The 23,107-nt window shown below is 48.1% G+C and overlaps 1 protein-coding gene across 1 annotated transcript in view; it reads left to right on the top strand.

Annotated features, from left to right (window-relative positions):
- The window catches only part of LOC141169779 (uncharacterized), a 71,022-nt gene extending 49,982 nt beyond the window's left edge, over window positions 1-21,040 (top strand). The window contains exon 5 of the mRNA XM_073655121.1: window positions 20,678-21,040. Coding sequence (XP_073511222.1) covers window positions 20,678-20,928 — 251 coding nt within the window. The 3' untranslated portion in view covers window positions 20,929-21,040. The remainder of the gene's footprint in view (window positions 1-20,677) is intronic.
- Window positions 21,041-23,107: the final 2,067 nt, after the last annotated feature.

Below are 23,107 nucleotides of genomic sequence, written 5' to 3'. Positions count from 1 at the left end.
TCTCAGTGGGAGTTGTATTTCACCACAGCCATATTCTTTAGCTCGGTGAAAAGACTAGCATAGAGGGATACCTTATCTACGCCGGCTGTCATTTCTCCATCACCAGGTTCCACCCATTGTCACACATGACCATGCCTGGCTGTATGATCAGCGGTGAGAGCCACAGATCAGGCTGCTGTGTTACAGCTTTCAACAACTCTGCAGCACTGGGCGGTTTGTCACCTAAGCATTAAGCATGTTATCTTCAGCACAGCCTGTTGCCGCTTGGCCAAGGCAGTGCTGCAGTGTTTCCAGCTTGTGACTGATGTGGTCATTTCGGAGATGGAGGAGGAGGTGCAGGAGCTGAACAATGTGATTACATTGAGGTTATATTGGCGAGTCTGGTTTTTATACTAAAGAAAGATCCTACTGTGTTTTTATTTTTTTTTATGTCTCTTCAAATGTGTATTGGAGTGAGTCCTAATTTTTGGCAGCCCTTGAAATTATTCCATATGCCATAACAGTATAGGAGACACACTCCTTAATAATGGGAAGGACAATTCAAATAGATTCTATGTTCTAGAATATTAACTGTCTTATCTGAAATTCTTTTACGTGTGAGGTATCGCGGTATGGATAGCATATTACACCGATCCAGTCAGGTATTATTGCCTTACACTGCGTGCTGCTGGTTCTGCCCAAAAAACTGTAAAATCTATTGTATTCCCTATTGATAATGCTGTTAGATGAATTTTCAATAGGGGCAGGTGCTGCTGCTAGGTGGTATCATCACCAGCTACAGATGAGTGTTCATTCTGGTCGCATAAATGTCTTCCACAGTCCATAACTTTATTTTTGTTTATTTCTTTGGCCTTATTTACAAGTCATATTACCCTGGAAAGAATGTTTCTTAACTTTTTTTCCATTTTAGCTTGTTTTTTGTATGTTTTTTTTTTGTCAGTCCGCAAAAGTGGCGTAATACTCTGACAACATTGTTCACAGATATGCTATTTGTCAACTGTGAATAGGTTTGAACCCTCAACTGCAATACTTTAAATGGAGTGTAATATTTGACACGCTCACAATAATTGCTGGATTATTAGGGCAGGCATATGGGATAACGTCTGATGGCCACGGTTTCAGGCAGTCGCCCAATAGTATGGTATTTGTCAGCGTCCAAGTGTCAACTGGTTCAACAAAACACAAGTGGCTGACTTTAAATGGAGTGGAATATTTGGCACGCTCCACAAAATTTCTGTATTATTACGGCAGTCATATGGATCACGTGCGTCTGATCATTCAAAAAAGTTCCTCTGCTTCCACAATACGGTAATATGAATAAAACTAAAAAAATCAGGCTGTATTCTGCGAGCTGTAAAATGGTGTACACTGACACACTGCTACAAACTGTAAATGGAGGACAGTATATTACACGTTCACTACAAATGGCTGGATTTGGAACGCAGTTATATGTGATACGTCTGACGGAGAACCACGGTTTTAAATAGCAGGCCTGTAGTTTACTAATACTATTCTTCACAGCGACCTCGTGTGAATAGCTTCCCCGACACACTGCAACAAAATGGAAAAGGAGGCCAATATTTTCCACGTTCAGTTCAAATTTCTGGATTTTTATCGCTGAAATATGGAACAGATCTGGCTGTATTCTGTAGTGCTAACAAGCAAATGAAGCGGAAATGGTGTACTCTGGATTGCTTTTTAAGCAATTAATCAGGATTAAGGTAAAATAAAAATTAGCTCTGGCCCCTGATACCTGGGGCTATGTCTACAAATATCTAACAGCAGTCAGAACGTGCAGTGGACCCTCTTGCACTATACTGTATACACTGCAGTCTGCCACATACACTGCCTGCCTGCCTAACTCCTGCTATCACCACTGATTGTATGCAGCTGGATTAGTCTTCAGAAGGACTGTTAGTTCAGATGGATATACAGTACAGACCAAAAGTTTGGACACACATTCTCATTTAAAGATTTTTCTGCATTTTCATGACTATGAAAATTGTACATTCACACTGAAGGCATCAAAACTATGAATTAACACATGTGGAATTATATACTTAACAAAAAAGTGTGAAACAACTGAAAATATGTCTTATATTATAGGTTCTTCAAAGTAGCCACCTTTTGCTTTGATGACTGCTTTGCACACACTTGGCATTCTCTTGATGAGCTTCAAGAGGTACTGTAACGGGTCGGGAAGGTGGAACCTCTGAGCAACTATACAAAGGGGCAGTCCTTGTAAGGAAGCGGGTGGCTCCCAGGGAAGGCGGGCAGGTAGTCACGGCAAGTGACAGGGACAGTCTCTGGGTAGAAGGGCAGGAAGTCACGGCAAGTGACGGGGACAGTCTCTTGACAGGCGGATGGTCACGGCAAGTGACAGCAGGATAAGAGTCTCTAGACGGGCAGGTGGTCACGGCAAGTGACAGCAGGGAAAGAGTCTCTGGATAGGCAGGTGGTCACGGCAAGTGACGGCAGAGCCTCCAGGTAGGCTAGCAGGCAGGTAGCAGGTGAGCGCTCCCAGGTGAGCGGGCAAGAGTCTCTGGACAGGCAGGTGGTCACAGCAAGTGACGGCTAAGCCTCCAGGTAGGCTAGCAGGTAGGTAGCAGGTAAGCGCTCCCAGGTGAGCGAGTAAGAGTCTCTGGACAGGCAGGTGGTCACAGCAAGTGACGGCTAAGCCTCCAGGTAGGCTAGCAGGCAGATAGCAGGTGAGCGAGTAAGAGTCTCTGGACAGGCAGGCAGGTATCTGGCAGGTACTTCCTGGTCCGCAGGCGGACTGATCCATAGACAGACTGGCAGGTGCTGGTAGGCAGACTGTCGGACCACAGGATAGCAAGCAGGTAAGCAGCTATCAGGCAGGTATCAAACAGGAATCTGGCAGGTGACTGGCAGGTAACTGGTAACGGGACCTGAGGGCTGAAGCAGAGTTGAAAGGCTTTGCAACAACATTGCTCGGGCACCTCCATTTTGGAGGAGGTGCCTTATATATGGTGAGGTCCTCCGGCCATTGGCCGGGGACTCCTTAGGACGGCGCGCGCGGCCCCTTTAAGAGAGGGGGAGCGCGAGCGCGCCCTAAGCACAGAGGCCGGGAAGCAGCTCGCGCTGCCAGCAGAGCGGGAGGAAGCCGCCGGGCACAGAGCGGAGAGGTGAGGGGGACGCCGACGCTACAGTACCCCCCCTTTAGGCCCCCCCTTTTTTAGGCCAGAGAGAAATTTATCAAGGATGAGCGGGGCATGGATGTTCTCCCGGGGCTCCCATGTTCTCTCCTCAGGACCAAACCCCTTCCAATCCACTAGAAAAAAGGACTTTCCTCTTACCCTTTTGGTGGCCAGAATGTTCTCTACCTCAAACTCGTTTTCAGCGGAAACCGGAGCAGGAGGCGTACCTGTAGACTTGGAAAAAGAGTTAAGTACCACGGGTTTGAGTAGAGATACATGGAAGGAGTTAGGAATCCGCAAGTTGGCTGGGAGTTTCAATTTATAGGCCACCGGGTTGATTTGTTTGATAACTTCCAGTGGGCCGATGAACCGAGGCCCTAACTTGTAGGAAGGAATCTTGAGCCGGACATACTTGGACGAGAGCCAGTCCTTATCTCCAGGACGGAATTGTGGTGGATCCAGACGTCTTTTGTCTGCCTGTTTTTTCTTCCGCTCGGATGACTGAAGAAGTGCGGATCTGGTACTTTCCCAAATGGAGGAAAATTCGCTAACGAGAGATTCCGCAGCCGGATTGTCCACCGAGGTGGAGACGGGAAACGGGATCCGAGGATGCTGACCGAAGACTACAAAAAACGGGGATTTGGAGGAAGATTCGCTCTCGTGATTATTGTAAGAAAATTCGGCCCACGGTAAAAGATCCACCCAGTCGGAATGGTGAGCATTAACAAAGTGCCGGAGGTAACTGGTTAAAATTTGGTTGATCCGTTCTACTTGGCCATTGGACTGTGGGTGATATGCAGAAGAAAAGTCCAAGGTGACCCCCAGCAGTTTACACATGGCTCGCCAAAAACGAGAGGTGAACTGAACCCCTCAGTCGGATACGATGTGGAGAGGAAGACTGTGTAGACGGAAGACATGATGGATAAAGTCTTTAGCTAACTCTGATGCAGACGGGAGACCCGGCAGGGGAATAAAGTGAGCCATTTTGGAAAAGCGGTCAGCGACCACCCATTTGACCGTACAACCGGCAGAGACAGGGAGGTCCGTTATAAAGTCCATAGCTATATGCTGCCACGGGGCAGCAGGTACAGGAAGAGGAAGGAGACGGCCGGCTGGCAGATGTCTCGGAACCTTGTTGCGGGCGCAGGACACACAGGCTGAAACAAAGTCTATTACGTTCTTGTGCAGGGTAAGCCACCAGTAATGCCGGGAAATAAGCTGGAGGGTCTTTTTCTGACCAGCGTGGCCAGCTAGCTTGGATGAGTGTCCCCAGTGTAGAACCTTCTCACGATCAGGAACAGTTATGAACGTCTTACCGGGTGGAAGACGATTTAGATTTACGGGGGCCATCTGCATTACTTTGGCGGGGTCGATGATGTGTTTAGGCTCCTCCTCAAGATCAGAGACCAAAAAGGATCGGGATAAGGCATCAGCTTTGATGTTTTTGTCAGCCGGGCGAAAATGTAGAATGAAATTAAAGCGGGCGAAGAACAAGGACCACCGGGCTTGGCACGGGTTAAGTCTCTGGGCACTCTGGAGGTAAGCCAAGTTCTTGTGGTGGGTGTAAATTATTACCGGGTGAAGAGCCCCCTCGATCAGGTAACGCCACTCCTCCAGTGCCAGCTTAATGGCCAACAATTCTCGGTCTCCTATAGAATAGTTGCGCTCAGATGAGGAGAAGAGTTTGGAGAAGAAGCCGCAGGTTACCATTCTTCCGGAAGACGACTTTTGGGTAAGTACTGCTCCGGCTCCGGAGGAGGAAGCATCGACTTCTAGAAAGAATTGTTTGTTGCCGCCCGGACGATGCAGCACAGGGGCAGAGGAAAAAGCTCGTTTTAAAGAAAGGAAGGCCTCCTCTGCTTCGGGCGGCCATTCTCTAGGATTAGCGCCCTTACGGGTGAGCGCCGAGATAGGGGCAGTCCGGGAAGAGAAGTGCGGAATGAAGAGGCGGTAGTAGTTGGCGAAGCCCAGGAACCGCTGAATAGCCTTCAACCCCTCTGGTCGGGGCCACTTCTGGATGGCAGACAGTTTCTCAGGGTCCATTTGTAGGCCGGTCTGAGAGATTATGTAGCCCAGAAACGGAAGCGAGGTCTGCTCAAAGACGCACTTCTCATATTTAGCGTAGAGGTGGTTCTGCCTGAGCCTGAGCAGGACCTGATGAACATCCCTCCGGTGAGTGAGAAGATCCGGAGAGAAGACCAAGATTTCGTCCAGGTACACCACCATGCAGGAGTAGAGAAGGTCACGGAAGATGTCATTGACCAACTCTTGAAAGACGGCGGGAGCGTTACAGAGACCGAAGGGCATTACAAGGTATTCATAGTGACCGTCCCGGGTGTTGAATGTCGTCTTCCATTCATCCCCCTGACGGATACGGACCAGATTATACGCCCCACGGAGGTCCAGCTTGGTGAAGATTCTAGCCCCCCTCAGACGGTCAAATAATTCAGGAATGAGCGGAAGAGGGTATTTATTCTTCACTGTGATCTGGTTAAGGCCTCTATAGTCTATACAGGGACGGAGTGAGCCGTCCTTCTTTTTGACGAAGAAGAAGCCTGCTCCCGCCGGAGAGGTAGATTTCCGGATAAATCCCCGGGCCAGATTCTCCTCAATATATTCAGACATGGACCGGGTCTCAGCAGCGGACAAAGGGTAAATACCCTCACGGGGAGGAGTAGCGCCGGGCATCAGGTCAATTGGGCAGTCGTATGGTCTATGAGGGGGTAATGTCTCTGCTTCTCTTTTATTAAAGACGCCCGCAAAAGGCCAATAGGGAACCGGTAGACCGGGTAGATTGGCTGGGGTAGGAGAAGGACGAGCAGGATGAACGGGAACTAAACAAGTCTTATGGCAGTCCTGTCCCCAGCGAAGAACTTCTCCGGTCTGCCAATCAAGCACGGGTGCGTGTCTCTGGAGCCATGGTAGGCCTAGCAAGAGGGCGTGAGAGAGTCCTGGCAGAACATGAAAGAAGATGCTCTCAGAGTGCAGCATTCCCACCTGCAGAGTTATGGATTCGGTGATGAGTTGGATGGGATGAGGTAAGAGGCCCCCATCCACGGCGGCGACAGATAAGGGTACAGCCAGAGGTTTGGTGGGAATGCGGTATTTCTCTACCAGGGACTGAGAAATGAGATTTCCGGCAGCTCCAGAGTCAAGTTGAGCCAGTTCAAAATAACGGTTCTCCCCGCAGATGATAGAGACCGACAGCATTAGAGATGGAGAGGGTTTATTTCTGTCTAGGACGACCTCTCTGAGCGACCCTAGACACAGGCGTTTTCCGACCTCTCCGGGCAGGAACGGATCCGGTGCTCCTTACTGCCACAGTAGAAGCAGCTCCCCTCGGCACGGCGTAATTCTTGACGGGTCTTGACCATCTTGGTCTGGTCGACCTGCATAGGCTCGGGTGAGTGCGCCGGGGGAGTAACGGAGGAAGTGACGGGTCTCTGGAAGGTAGGGGCAAGGCGTGGAAACCTCCTCTCACGGGTGGCCTCTTTGGTGCGCTCCTGGAACCGGATGTCAATCCGGGTGGCAAGTGTAATTAAGTCGTCGAGAGTGGTAGGAATGTCCCGACCGGCGAGTTCATCTTTAATACGGCCGGACAGACCCTCCCTGAAGACGGACACCAGGGCGTCGTTATCCCAGGCAAGCTCCGAAGCAAGGGTACGGAACCGTATGGCATATTGGCCCACGGTGAGACTTCCTTGGCGGAGGCGTAGCAGAGATGAGGCGGATGAGGTCTTCCGTCCTGGTTCGTCGAAGACCTTCCGGAAAGCCGTGAGAAAGGCTGGCAGGTTGGACACCAGGGGGTTTCCTCTCTCCCATTGAGGATTTAGCCATGCCAGCGCCTCCCCCGTGAGATGGGACATGATGAAGGCTACTTTGGCTCGGTCGGTGGAAAACTGGTGTGCCAACAGTTCGAAGTGCAGAGTGCACAGGTTAATGAAGCCCCGTGCCTGACCGGGATCTCCGCCAAAATGAGGCGGGGCGGTGAGGCGGGGACCGGGAAGAGATGCCATGGAATTGATGGGCAGCAACGCTGCCAGGGTAGGAGTCGTGCGACTGGAAGCAGGTCCCGAAGAGGTAGTCAGTGTGTCCAGGCGGGAGTTAACACTACGCAGGTGGCTCAGGATGGACTCCTGTTGGGACCTGTGACGGGAAAGTTCATGACATAGGTCCGAGAGCGAGGGAGCTTGGGTGCCACCGGGTTCCATGGCCCGAGCAAACTGTAACGGGTCTGGGAGGTGGAACCTCTGAGCAACTATACAAAGGGGCAGTCCTTGTAAGGAAGCGGGTGGCTCCCAGGGAAGGCGGGCAGGTAGTCACGGCAAGTGACAGGGACAGTCTCTGGGTAGAAGGGCAGGAAGTCACGGCAAGTGACGGGGACAGTCTCTTGATAGGCGGATGGTCACGGCAAGTGACAGCAGGGTAAGAGTCTCTAGACGGGCAGGTGGTCACGGCAAGTGACAGCAGGGAGAGAGTCTCTAGACGGGCAGGTGGTCACGGCAAGTGACAGCGGGCAAGAGTCTCTGGACAGGCAGGTGGTCACGGCAAGTGACGGCAGAGCCTCCAGGTAGGCTAGCAGGCAGGTAGCAGGTGAGCGCTCCCAGGTGAGCGGGCAAGAGTCTCTGGACAGGCAGGTGGTCACGGCAAGTGACGGCAGAGCCTCCAGGTAGGCTAGCAGTCAGGCAGCAGGTGAGCGCTCCCAGGTGAGCGGGCAAGAGTCTCTGGACAGGCAGGTGGTCACAGCAAGTGACGGCTAAGCCTCCAGGTAGGCTAGCAGGTAGGTAGCAGGTAAGCGCTCCCAGGTGAGCGAGTAAGAGTCTCTGGACAGGCAGGTGGTCACAGCAAGTGACGGCTAAGCCTCCAGGTAGGCTAGCAGGCAGGTAGCAGGTGAGCGCTCCCAGGTGAGCGAGTAAGAGTCTCTGGACAGGCAGGCAGGTATCAGGCTGGTATCTGGCAGGTACTTCCTGGTCCGCAGGCGTACTGATCCATAGACAGACTGGCAGGTGCTGGTAGGCCGACTGTCGGACCACAGGATAGCAAGCAGGTAAGCAGATATCAGGCAGGTATCAAACAGGAATCTGGCAGGTGACTGGCAGGTAACTGGTAACGGGACCTGAGGGCTGAAGCAGAGTTGAAAGGCTTTGCAACAATTTTGCTCGGGCACCTCCATTTTGGAGGAGGTGCCTTATATATGGTGAGGACCTCCGGCCATTGGCCGGGGACTCCTTAGGACGGTGCGCACGGCCCCTTTAAGAGAGGGGGAGCGCGCGCGCCCTAAGCACAGAGGCCGGGAAGCAGCGCGCGCTGCCAGCAGAGCGGGAGGAAGCCGCCGGGCACGGAGCGGAGAGGTGAGGGGAACGGCGTCCCTGTCTGGCAGGAGGCAGGGACGCCGACGCTACAGGTAGTCACCGGAAATGGTCTTCACTTCACAGGTGTGCCCTGTCCGGTTCAATAAGTGGGATTTCTTGCCTTATAAATGGGGTTGGGACCATCAGTTGTGTTGTGCAGAAGTCTGGTGGATATACAGCTGATAGTCCTACTGAATAGACTGTTAGAATTTGTATTATGGCAAGAAAAAAGCAGCTAAGTAAAGAAAAACTGAGTGGCCATCATTACTTTAAGTGCAGTTGCAAACACCATCAAGCGCTACAAAGAAACTGTCTCATATGAGGACCGCCCCAGGAAAGGAAGACCAAGAGTCACCTCTGCTTCTGAGGATAAGTTTATCTGAGTCACCAGCCTCAGAAATCACAGGTTAACAGCAGCTCAGATTAGAGACCAGGTCAATGCCACACAGAGTTCAAGCAGCAGACACATCTCTTCAACAACTGTTAAGAGGAGACTTTGTGCAGCAGGCCTTCATGGTAAAATAGCTGCTAGGAAACCACTGCTAAGGACAGGCAACAAGCAGAAGAGACTTGTTTGGGCTAAAGAACACAGGGAATGGACATTAGACCAGTGGAAATCTGTGCTTTGGTCTGATGAGCCCAAATTTGAGATCTTTGGTTCCATCCACCGTGTCTTTGTGCGACGCAGAAAAGGTGAACGGATGGACTCTACATGCCTGGTTCCCACTGTGAAGCATGGAGGAGGAGGTGTGATGGTGTGGGGGTGCTTTGCTGGTGACACTGTTGGGGATTTATTCAAAATTGAAGGCATACTGAACCAGCATGGCTACCACAGCATCTTGCAGCTGCATGCTATTCCATCCGGTTTGCGTTTAGTTGGACCATCATTTATTTTTCAACAGGACAATGACCCCAAACACACCTCCAGGCTGTGTAAGGGCTATTTGACCAAGAAGGAGAGTGATGGGGTGCTATGCCAGATGACCTGGCCTCCACTGTCACCAGACCTGAACCCAATCGAGATGGTTTGGGGTGAGCTGGACCGCAGAGTGAATGCAAAAGGGCCAACAAGTGCTAAGCATCTCTGGGAACTCCTTCAAGATTGTTGGAAGACCATTTCCGGTGACTACCTCTTGAAGCTCATCAAGAGAATGCAAAGAGCGTGCAAAGCAGTCATCAAAGCAAAAGGTGGCTACTTTGAAGACCCTAGAATATAAGACATATTTTCAGTTGTTTCACACTTTTTTGTTAAGTATATAATTCCACATGTGGTAATTCGTAGTTTTGATGCCTTCGGTGTGAATGTACAATTTTCATAGTCATGAAAGTACAGAAAAATCTTTAAATGAGAAGGTGTGTCCAAACTTTTGGTCTGTACTGTAGATATATGTTGTGGAATACCTATACTAACTAGAAACAAGCAAATCTCTCCCTGACGCAGCAGCTCTCCCTACACTGCCTGATTCCGGAGTGACTGTGACGAGCATGGCGGCACCAGGTCTGATATAGACCTGATGACGCTGTGCGGCCAGCCAATCACTGTAACGCCACAATCAACATGGCTACAGTATTACAGTGAGTGGCAGACAATCCCTGCATGTTCATTGGCTCTGTAAAAAGCCCCAAAGATGCAGGGAGGAGACCCGAGCTCCCGTCCGGGCAACCCGGAAATACTCGGAGAGCTTGTTGAGCAACGTGATGCTCGGGCGAGTACTGAGTAGTGGAGAGCACGTTTGCTTATCACTAATTATTATATAAAATATGTACCAATACCAATTATTTATGTTCATTAATATTAATTTTAACCATCATCTATCAACTCCAGTCTTGTTCTACAGATCTTCTTCAGTTCACGTCCATCACTGTCCACATGAAAGACCCTTCTGTTCAGTTCAGGTCGCTCACTTTCCTATGTGGTCTCTTTTCTGCGCATAGTTCATCCTCATGGTGTGAATTGGAGCGACTAGTATAAATTCATTCCCAAGATGTTGTATCTCACAATACAAAATTATTCACCAAGTCTGAAGGGTCTGTAAAAAGATAAATAATCAGATCAATGAATACCGTCCATATCTAACCATATGACTCCCATTGTATTCTTTATTCAGGCCATACAGGGATAAACTATTCAAGGTGGAAATCCAGAATGCCTCCCTCCTTAGGAGGACTTGTTTGATATTCCCACCCCTCCTAGGTACATTCACCGGCTCTATTACTTGGTACTGTAACTGTGCCACAGGACTGTTATTTTCTGTGACGTGTAATGGCTGGGTAGTGTAATGGCGGGGTAGTGTAATGGCGGGGTAGTGTAATGTCGCCACACCTGATCGTGGATTTGTGTTTGTTGGTACGTGCACCTAACACTTGTGTCGTCTCTCCTATATATATAGAACCACATGGGTATTTTATCAAATAAACCACGTTCACAGATTTACAGGTAAAAAAAACTTTAATGTCAAACTTTTTACCAGTGTGGGGATGACTAAAATGTTCCCCTTTGATCACATTGTTGCACTGTGCACAACCTAAGCATGGATATGTTCCCCTATTTCTCGCAGAAAGAAAGTCTGTCTAGAGACTTGTGTCACTTCCAATATCAGCACGTACTAATTTGTCTCTGACACTGGGTGATTTTTTTGTCAGGTATTCCACAGAGACGACACTGGGGAGATCACCCAATTTCTCACTGTTGTCGTCACGCTGTCACAGATTTCGTCCGGAATCGCGAGCACACGATCCAGACTACTCACTTCTTAGGTATCAGCAAGCGATCAGTGAGCGTATGGCGTCACACCTCTGGATCCCAACACATGAAATACGTGTTTACGCCCTCCTTACGGTCACTGTCAGCTTCACAATAGCCCAATTAATATTATTATTCGCTGCCACCACCGACCAGATATGAAATATAATACAGGCCTGGGCGGACGTCTGCGTTCTCGTAGCATATATGTCTTCTGGGGAGGGAGCGATTACAGGACAAAAGAAACAGGACTATTACATTTTATATTTAATCCAAAAGGGAGGCTTTTTTACAAAGGAGACATTAAAATACATAAGCAGTTACATAAAATAACAAGGATTAAGAAAGAAACTTACTATACGATCGCTGAGACGATTCAATATAGGTGTAGGAGGGGCTCCCTGATTTGATTAGACTGTTATCAAACAGGATCCGTTGCTTATAGTGCTTACACCCCTCTGGCAATGAATGAATCTCCAACCTCAGCAAACTATTTTATGCTGAAGAGACTTGCCCACACCCCTCTGTGCTGACATCACAGGGGCTGGGCTCTGCCCTTCATGTCTTGATTAAAAAACTCTAACTTCTGGGATAACTTTTCATGCGTTGATCCCAGAAGCCCAAAAGTGATACCAAATTTTCTATTATGATTTTACCTTCATTTAGAGACCACACCTCGCGCTGTTGCGGTCTGCTATTCTGCTGCTTTTGCGCTACAGCTCCTTGGCTGACCCTGCCACTAAAAATATAGGTCCTGTTATTATCGGACTTACAGAATTTACAATATTCCATATTTCGTATCGGTGCTGAAAATTCTGCAGTCTGCAGCTGGGGAATTGTTAAAATCTCATGGAGACTAAACGAGCCATTTCCTCCTTTCTTTTATCTCTGCCCCTATGCTGGAAGGTATCAATCCATCCCAGGTCTGTGTTAAGAGGAAATCCTTTCGTATGTTAAGTGGGTCCTGTATCCTTCTCTTTGTGCCAGCATCTGGCTAATTAGCCACTTTTCCTGTGTGCTGAGACTTGTACACAGACAGCTGTCTGGAGTGTCAGCTCTGGTCTCCTGACAAATGCTGGATAAGGGAGGGGTGAGGGGGAAGGGGGATTTCAGGGGGGGAGAAAGGGTTAATATTTTCTTAATATCTCCCTGACATTTTTTATTACAAATTCAGGGGCGGTGGAATTCCACAACGTCTGGATAAGCTTCTCGCAGAATATGCCAGTGTTTTTTTTATTATTTAGTCTATTTTTACATTAATTGGATGGTACTCTCTCACAAAAGGTATACGGGGTTCATTTTTTCCCTGTCTCACTCTCTCCACTGCTATATCCCTCACAGCTTGATCCAAAATATGTGGGGGATAACAACGGGGTTGGAAATGATTTTTCATACGTTCTCTACGAGTCTCTCTTTTCAAAGAGTTTGGGTGAGCACTTTTAAAATGTAAGCCACTATTTCTATCTGTACTTTTCTTGTACTAATTCACCTCAAATTGTCCCCTTCCATTTTTAATTATCATGGTGTCCAAAAAAATCATACTTTGTGTGCTACATGCCACGGTCAATTTCAATTCCATCCAGATGTTATTTAAATAGTTATTCTAGAAAGAGATGAGAATGGGGGGCGCAATAGTGCTGTTAACCCGGCAAATGAAATTAAATAAGTGAACATGTTCTTACCTTGTGGGGTCGCGCAGAACACATGTACTGAGCGTGAGAGAAGGCGGCGGAGACACCGAACCTTGGTGGTTAGCGATGTAAATGAAGGATGAAAGGTGTCGGGAGTTCGGCGCTCCTCCGCTAAAACCGATGATACAGAATCCAGTTCTGGCGGTGTAGATTTATTCTTTTGACGCGTTTCATGGACGTCCCGTCCACTTCATCAAGTGCATAGCTTCAGAGATGTTAGCAGCAGAGAACGTATATACACAAGGAAAGTGAAAAAAAATGGCGCCAAAGTCCCGCAACCGTTTTTGTTTAAAGCTCAAACCTTTCCATATTCCTTATAACAGTTTGCCTATTAGCGTCGTTAAAAGAACAATTCTAAAAAAGTAATGAGAATTATATAAAATCAAAATAAAATTGAAACGTCTTCTACATCAGTTTCAGGATATAAAAATAAAAGAATTGTATGTATATGTGTGATGATTCGAAGCCGTTGTCTCTTGGTACCATATACCATACCAGGACAACATCCATGGTCAGAGCCTCTAGACCGTGGAAGGATCTGATAGGTGGTCGACGTTGTTTAGCCGCCTTTTGAGAGGGATATAGATATATGGAAGCACTAACAAGGAAGACATGATTATAAAATAATGTATATTTATAGTGAAACACTGAGAAGTGTATATGCATATGTATCCAACATTACCCATATCCCTATCGCTGAGATGGAATATAAATGTGCTCCATGTCACTAATAAAGCCTACGCGGTGTACCAGTGATTGTGGCTGGACCATGGTTCACGTCCACATCATGGAGATAGAGCTTGATAGTATTTTACATGGCTTATTATCCCAGGTAGTGGATCATCAAATGATCATGTGAGTCGATTAGATACAAGAAAGGATAATAGTCTCCTGTACAGCATGCGTTATAATACAATCAGGGTGATGACCAAGCGAGTGAAGAAATGACTGACATGGGCTGATCTATTCCATACTTTGGATTATCTGATCAGCCCTCCATGAAAACGGGCACGATCCTGAAAAAGGCTCCAATCCACACCGGTACCATTATAGATCCCCCTGCGATTCCTACTTTACCTCCGCGAAATATTGATTCCAACAAAAACCTCATTAATGCACCAACATCTAGTAATGTAATGGTTGCCAGCCCTATCATTCTGCTTCCTCCTGTCCCTCCAGGACTGTCCAGTCTTTAGTGGCTTATCAGACACTAGCAAAAACCAAAAAGAACTTAGATGTTGTCCTGGTATGGTATATGGTACCAAGAGACAACGGCTTCCAATCATCACACATATACATACAATTCTTTTATTTTTATATCCTGGAACTTATGTAGAAGACGTTTCAATTTTATTTAAATTTTATACAATTCACATTACTTTTTTATAATTGTTCTTTTAACGACGCTAATAGACGCACTGTTATAAGGAATATGGAAAGGTTTGAGTTTTAAACGAAAATGGTTGCGGGACTTTGGCGCCGTTTTTCACTTTCCTTGTGTATATACGCTCTCTGCTGCTAACATCTCTGAAGCTATGCACGTGATGAAGTGGACGGGACGTCCACGAAACGCGTCTGTTTTTAGCTTGTCAAAAGAATAAATCTACAACACCAGAACTGGATTAGGTATCATCTGTTTCAGCGGAGGAGCGCCGAACTACCCACACCTTTCATCCTTCATTTAAATAGTTCTGAAACGCCATCAGTGTCTCATGTGGCCTCTTCTATACCCAAAAATGTCATCTATAAATCTCAGCCGAATCTAAGCTTAGAGTATGACGATAAACAAATCGTTCTTCAAATAATACCATACATGTATTTGCGTATGGGGCCACATTAGCACCCATCGCGGAGCCCCTACTTTGTTTGTAAAAAACATCCTGAAATAGGAAATAATTTTCACACAAAACAATTTCTAATAAATCTAATACCAAATCTCCTTGTGTTTCAGGGGATTCACTTACCTCAGATAACCACCTAACTGCATGCAATCACTTCTGATGCTGAATAGAAGTGGGAAGACGTCTGACGTCCATTGTAGCTATGATTGCGGTTCTAGAAACATTACTGATCTTCTTAATTGTTTGTAACAAATCCCCAGTGTCAAGTAAAAATGACTTTCTCTCTTTACTCATCAGAGTTAAAATCCGTTGTAATACAATTGACAGAGGCCTGAACACCATGGGCCTGCCGGGGGGCAATCAGGGTCTTGTGGACCCTGGTAACACACATATTACAGGGGTGATCGGATCCGTTTTGATTAAAGCTGGTTTCATATCTATAATGACTCTAGATCTATATTTCTCCACCACATTTTTACTTTTAGTCTGAATTTCTTTCAGTGGATTCCAGATTAAAGACATATAGTGAGACAATTATCCGACACAGAACCTATCTCCCCTATGTATTTATCCCGGGAAATTCCCCATAATGCTGTTGGTGGAATCCTTCAAAGCCGTCGGTTCCTCGGATTTCATGCAAGAATTTAGTTGTAATTCAGTATTATTTATTTCCACCTTCAGCTCAGCAATGGTTTTCTGTAGCCTATCAGCACGTACCGACATACAAATCCACGATCAGGTGTGGCGCCGTTACACCGTCCCGCCATTACACTGCCCCGCTGTTACACTACCCCGCCATTACACTACACGGCCATTACACTGCCCCGCCATTACACTGCCCCGCCATTACATCGCCCCGCCGTTACACCGCCCCGCCGTTACACTACCCCGCCGTTACACTACCCCGCCGTTACACCTCCCCGCCATTACACTACCCCGCTATTACACGTCACAGAAAATAACCATCCTGTGGCACAGTAACAGTACAATTAATGGGGCCGGTGAATGTACCTAGGAGGGGTGGGAATATCAAACAAGTCCTCCTAAGGAGGGAGGCATTCTGGATTTCCACCTTGAATAGTTTATCCCCGTATGGCCTGAATAAAGAATACAATGGGAGTCATATGGTTAGATATGGACGGTATTCATTGATCTGATTATTTATCTTTTTACAGACCCTTCAGACTTGGTGAATAATTTTGTATTGTGGGATACAACATCTTGGGAATGAATTTATACTAGTCGCTCCAATTCACACCATGAGGATGAACTATGCGCAGAAAAGAGACCACATAGGAAAGTGAGCGACCTGAACTGAACAGAAGGGTCTTTCATGTGGACAGTGATGGACGTGAACGGAAGAAGATCTGTAGAACAAGACTGGAGACGATAGATGATGGTTAAAATTAATATTAATGAATATAAAGAATTGAAACGGGACATATTGTAGATGGTGATAAAATAAGGGAATAAATTACAAATGAATCTAGGATAGTAGGATGGATATAAATGGATATACAAATGATATATAATTAGAAATTGATAAAATAAATACAAGTTATATGGGAGAATTTGATACATTTATTAACCTGTATGAGGGGAAAGCAGATATAGGGTTATATATAGGGTTATATATAGGGTTATATATCAGACGTGGAGAAATTAAATTGAACTTGGAGGATCTGGTTGTCATTTGAGGAATTCTTTCATTTACCCATTGGGGAATATCATTTTTGTATCCTTGTTGTAGGTATATGGATATAATGTTATTAGTTTTTCATTGTATGTAAAGTTTTTTTATGTATATATAGTATTATTATTATTATTTATTATTACAGCGCCATTTATTCCATGGCGCTTTACATGTAAAAAAGGGGTATAATACAAGAACAATTACAATAATCTTGAACACAATGTGACAGCGACTGGTCCAGGAGGATCAAGGACCCTGCCCGCGAGGGTGCACAATCTACAGGGGATGGGTGAGGATACAGTAAGTGAGGGTAGAGCTGGTCGTGCAGCGGTATGGTGGAGCGAGGACCCTGCCCGCGAGGGCTCACAATCTACAGGGGATGGGTGAGGATACAGTAGGTGAGGGTAGAGCTGGTCGTGCAGCGGTATGGTGGAGCGAGGACCCTGCCTGCGAGGGCTCACAATCTACAGGGGATGGGTGAGGATACAGTAGGTGAGGGTAGAGCTGGTCATGCAGCTGTATGGTGGAGCGAGGACCCTGCCCGCGAGGGCTCACAGTATACAGGGGATGGGTGAGGATACAGTAGGTGAGGGTAGAGCTGGTCGTGGAGCGGTGTGGTGGAGAGAGGACCCTGCCCGCGAGGGCTCACAATCTACAGGGGATGGGTGAGGATACAGTAGGTGAGGGTAGAGCTGGTCGTGCAGCGGTATGGTGGAGAGAGGACCCTGCCCGCGAGGGCTCACAATCTACAGGGGATGGGTGAGGATACAGTAGGTGAGGGTAGAGCTGGTCGTGCAGCGGTATGGTGGAGAGAGGACCCTGCCCGCGAGGGCTCACAGTCTACAAGGGATGGGTGAGGATACAGTAGGTGAGGGTAGAGCTGGTCGTGCAGCGGTATGGTGGAGCAAGGGTTGCTGCAGGTTGTAGGCTTGTTGGAAGAGGTGGGTCTTCAGGTTCCTTTTGAAGGTTTCCACGGTAGGCGAGAGTCTGATACGTTGGCATAGAGAGTTCCAGAGTAGGGGGGAAGCACGTGAGAAATCTTGTATGCGATTGTGGGAGGAGGAGATAAGAGGGGAGTAGAGAAGGAGATCTTGTGAGGATCGGAGGTTGCGTGTGGGTATGTAACGGGAGACTAGGTCAGAGATATATGGAGGAGACTGGTTGTGGATGGCTTTGTATGCCATGGTTAGGGATTTGAACTGGAGTCTCTGAGCAATGGGGAGCCAGTGAAGAGACTGACAGAGAGGAGAGGCCGGGAATAGCGGGGGGACAGGTTGATTAGTCGAGCAGCAGAGTTTAGGATAGATTGGAGGGGTGCAAGAGTGTTAGAGGGGAGGCCACAGAGCAGGAGGTTGCAGTAGTTCAGGCGGGAGATGATGAGGGCGTGCACTAGTGTTTTTGCAGATTCATGGTTGAGGAATGTGCGGATCCGGGAGATATTTTTGAGTTGGAGTCGGCAGGAAGTGGAAAGGGCTTGGATATGTGGTTTGAAGGAGAGATCAGAGTCCAAGGTTACCCCAAGGCAGCGAGCTTGCAGGACTGGGGAGAGTGGGCAGCCATTGACGTTGATAGATAGGTCAGTTGGGAGGGTCGAATGAGATGGCGGAAAGATGATGAATTCTGTTTTGTCCATGTTAAGTTTTAGAAATCTGGCAGAGAAGAAGGATGAAATAGCAGACAGACATTTTGGGATTTTGGTTAGTAAGGAGGTGATATCGGGTCCAGAGAGGTAGATCTGTGTGTCATCAGCATAGAGGTGATACTGAAAGTCGTGAGACTCTATGAGCTGTCCCAGGCCGAAGGTGTAGATGGAGAAGAGCAGCGGTCCTAGAACTGAACCTTGGGGGACACCGACAGATAGGGGGCGAGATGAGGAGGTGGTGTGTGAGTGGGAGACACTGAATGTCCGGTCTGTTAGGTATGAGGAGATCCAGGATAGGGCCAAGTCTGTGATGCCGATAGATGAGAGAGTCTGGCGGTTAGTAGGTCGTTGGTGACTTTAGTCAGTGCAGTGTCAGTAGAATGGTGCGGTCGGAAACCAGATTGTAGGCGGTCGAAGAGGGAGCAGGAGGAGAGGTGGGAGGACAGTTCAGAATGGACATGTTGTTCCAGTAGTTTTGAGGCATAGGGGAGAAGTGATATGGGGCGATAGCTAGACACCGAGAATGGGTCAAGGGAGGGCTTTTTGAGGATGGGTGTGATTGAGGCATGTTTGAAGCATGAGGGGAAGACACCAGTTGTTAGTGACAGGTTGAAGAGGTGGGCTAGGGCTGGGATGAAGATACTGGTAAGGTTTGGGATGAGGTGGGACGGGATTGGGTCAAGTTTACAGGTGGTGAGGTGTGATTTGGAGAGTAAGGAGGAAAGTTGATCTTCAGAAATGGTGGAGAATGTGGTTTTGGAGGAAGAGGGTTGAGTAGGTGTGGGAAGGGGCTGTGGGGGCTTTAGGTAAAAGCTTTGTCTGATTGTGTCAATCTTCTGCTTGAAGAATGAGGCAAAGTCTTCCGCTGAAATAAGAGGAGAGGGAGGAGGCACTGGGGGACGGAGGAGAGAATTGAAGGTGTTGAATAGTTGTTTGGGGTTGTGAGACAGGGAGGATATGAGAGATGTGAAGTATGTTTGTTTTGCTGCAGTGAGTGTGGAGTTGAAGGTAGTGAGGGACTGTTTGAGTGCGATGAAGTGCTCATGGGAGTGGGACCTTTTCCATCTACGCTCAGCAGCCCTGGAGGCCCGTCGCAGTTCTTTAGTTAGGCTGGTGTGCCAGGGTTGTCTGTTGATTGTGCGAGCCTTGGTATGTGTGAGGGGGGCGACCAAATCAAGAGCTGCAGCTGTGGTGGTGTTGTATAAAGTGGCAGCAACATCTGCATCATGTAAGGAACTAATGTCTGTAAGAGGGAGGAGGGATTCAGAGAGAGAGTGTAGGTCAAGGTGTTTGAGGTTTCTGCGAGGGTGTGCAAGTTTGTGGAGTGGGGATTGTTGCCCCGGGGAGGAGAGAGAAGAGAATGTGAGTAGGTTGTGGTCAGAAAGAGGGAGAGGTGAGTTAGAGAGGTTGGATAGGGAACAGAGGAGGGTGAAGATGAGGTCCAGCGTGTGGCCATCTTTGTGGGTGGGTGTGGAAGACCACTGAGTAAGACCAGAGGAGGAAGTGAGGGATAGAAGCTTAGAGGCAGCTGAGAGGGAAGTGTCAATGGGGATGTTAAAGTCGCCCATGAGGATAGTGGGGATGTCAATGGAGAGGAAATGAAGTAGCCAAGTGGTGAAGTGGTCAAAGAAAGTGGTGGCTGATCCTGGGGGGCGGTAAATGACAGCCAGTTGGAGGTTGGATGGGGAGTAGATGCGCACGCAGTGCACTTCAAAAGAGGGGAGAGTAATTGAGGGCGGCAGTGGGATATGGGTGAAGGAGCAGTTTTCTGAGAGGAGGAAACCTATTCCTCCACCGTGCTTGCCGGTGGGGCGGGGGGTAAGGGAGAGGTGGAATCCGCCATACGAAAGTGCAGCAGGAGAGGCCGTGTCAGAGGGGGTGAGCCAGGTTTCAGTGATGCCGAGGAAGGAAAGCTTGTTAGTGATGAAGAGGTCGTGAATGTAGGAAAGTTTATTGCAGACGGAGCGAGCTATATACACATTTCTTTTTGTAAGTATTTTTTGGTTGGGTTGAAATGTTGCGTTGTATGTTTTCCTTTTTTCATGTTAATGATTATGGGGTCATTTCCTTGAATCTTCCTATATATGTCTGAAGGTTATATTGTTACCCCCCAATTGATAAAAGCCCGGGAAGGGCTGAAACGTTTTGTTATCCTACATGTGGAATAAATGACTTCTCTACACGTGAGAGCCGGGAGCTGCTTTTTTCATTTGGAGACCCTCCACGTGCACCACAACACGATTACGGAGTGCCGACCATATGGTTCCTCTGTGTAGAGTGCCTTCATTCTCGTTTAGAGGAGGCATCTCCACCTTCTGGGACACTCCGATAGGGCTCTATGGAGACATTCAGAGAATGTGCCGGGAGTAGTGTGCACAGACGTTGTGTTTCCTCTTGGGGCGGTGACGTGTCTATAATGAAGACGTTCAGACCATTTGTGGCTTCTGCTTGATGACAGATTTGCATTATGAATGGTTGGGAGCTCCCACCTCTGTGCGTCTTTATCTGACCAGTGCGGAGGCTCCTCAGGATGGTGACTTATGATTTTTTTCTTCCAGGTTTGCCAGATGTCATTCAGAGACTGGAGAGGATGCTTCACGATACTTCTCACCAGCTCATGGCGGTGATGGAGCGCCTCGAGCGCGTGTCTACAGTGCAGGAGCAGCTTTCAGTCCAGATGGATGACATGTGCTCTGCTGCGGTGCAGATGAACCACCAGCCATACCGTGTACCACCGGACAGTCATGTCTCCCAGGATACAGCACACAACATGGTGAAGGCGTCTTCTGGACCACCGCTCCTTGAGTGATACAACCATGTGGCCAATAGTTACTGCAGCATTATGAACGCTGATGGTCTGGTGTATTGCTGGCAGCAGAAGAAGCAGGGTTTCTAGTTGACAAGCTGTAGGTAACTACCAAGGGCACAGTTGTTAGCACTCCACCCATGGTTCATGATGTCCTGTTTCTGCAAAGAATTTTGGTATTTTCTTGTTTAATAAAAATGTTATGTACGTTTGCATTGGTCTTGCCAGCAGCCGTCTGAATATGGCTGAGCGCTTTAATGAATGTGGCAGAGCAGTAAGCGACAGATTGGTCAGGCTCCGGTGTCCTCATGTTATAGATAGTGAGGCTCACTGTTAGGCTCACCTTGTGAGGTGGATCCAGAAAGCCTTAGGTCCGGGTGGGCACATGGCACCCGGGTATTGGTGCCGCAGACGGGAAGGCACATGGGGAGTGAGAACCTGGTACACTGGAGACCACAGGAGTACGGATGTATAGCACGGCTGAGAGAATTGTATGAACAAAGTCCATTGTAGTCTGTGAGGTCTTTCTGCTGGAGCATAATCCTGGAGATGGCACTAGACAGGTAGCCAGCAGGTGTGCGGAAGCTCAGAGGTCCTGCGGGGTGAGTGCACAGACAGTAGGGGATGAATCTCACCAAACACAGGACTAGGCCTCTTAATCCTATGACTCAGGTGTGTGTCTTTGAGGCCTTAAGAGCTGTAGTGTGATGACATCACAGAGCCTTGCCGGCCAACTTGCAAAACCCAACGTAGGGCACAAAAGAGGGCAGTAGTACCCAAGGGAAGGAAGCAGAGCCTGGGATACCCAGGACAGGTGCGCAACACCTCCTTCTTAGGGTCCCTCCCAGAAGAGTCAGTGATGGCGGAAAGAGGAGGATTAGCATGGAACCTCTTCAGTAAGATCGTAGAATTTATGTCCTTTATAGATACCAAGACTCTCTCCACAGGACCTGAGCAGGCCCGGACTGCTAATCTGCCTTATTGGGCAGAAGCCCGGTGGACTGGTCTGGTAGGTCATAAAATGGGACACCTGGCTGCTGTTGTCAGTGTACCATTGTGTATGAGTGAGTCCTGCATTCTGTGGAGTCTGAGGCCATCTGTTCATCTACTCATCTTTATGGTCGGTAAATAAACAAATGACTGGAGAACTCAGAGTTCTAAGAGTTTAGGAAGGTCCCTCCACAAAGCATCTGGACACAGTTTTGACGAGCAGGTCTCCTATATCCTGCACTAATTAGAAGTTTCTAATGCTTCTAACTGCAGAGTTTGCCCTGAAGTTCATCATTGCCAGAAGAGACATTCACACAGGTATATAAGTGCCAACCTCCTGCAGTATCTACTGGAAAAATACTAATGTCACAAAATGCCAATGCCCATGAGGCGGAGCTGGGCTGTGGGCACCAGGAGTGGCGAAGTGCCGGGCTGGGACGCTCCTATTCATAATTGCTCAGCTGCAATTTGAGATGGCCTTTTCATTTTGTGGATGATGGGCTCAGAAATTAGGTGATGTTCACATCCAGCTAGTGGTCTTCACTTAGGAGTTTTTTTTGGCATACTAGCTGTAACATCCCTGGCGTCGTGCTTGCATAGTACACCACCTCCCACTATGCAAGACCGCAATCTTACCTGTCAGTCCAGCCTGCAAATCTTGCTCCAGTTCATGCTGTGTGCGTGTCTCTTGACTGACTGCTTAGGGCGGCGGCCCGGTTACTTCCTGATTCTTATAGCTGCTGTGGGCGCACCCCTAATGCGTCTCCAGCCTATTGCTGTGAGTCACTGGATATTTAAACCCCCTCCACCCAGAAGGAGGTGCCTGAGCAACACCTTCACTCAGTTTGTCTTTGCAACTGTATTTCCAGGTCCTGTCCTGTTTCTAGTCTGTTTCCGCCACTCTGGGGGCTGCATACCCAGACCTGTTATCTGTGACTTCTAGTCTGTTCCCGCCACTCTGGGGGCTGTATACCCAGGCCTGTTACCTGTGACTTCTAGACTGTTTCCGCCACTCTGGGGGCTGTATACCTAGGCTCGTTCTTGTATCTCATTGCAGTAGCAGTTCCTGTCTGAACTGTATCCTAGCCTGTTACCTGTTTGTCTCTATGTCCGTACCTTCCCTTTTCCTGCAGTATCTGAACCTGCACCTAACTCCAACTCGTTGTCTCTGTACTTCTGTTTGTGAGTTTTG

The sequence above is a fragment of the Phyllobates terribilis genome, unplaced genomic scaffold (genome assembly GCF_046119375.1).
Source record: "Phyllobates terribilis strain yellow unplaced genomic scaffold, ASM4611937v1 Scaffold_1__5_contigs__length_1240528914, whole genome shotgun sequence".
NCBI lineage: Eukaryota > Metazoa > Chordata > Amphibia > Anura > Dendrobatidae > Phyllobates > Phyllobates terribilis.
Note: the sequence above shows the minus strand (reverse complement) of the source record. Positions and strands in the feature narration are given on the sequence as shown.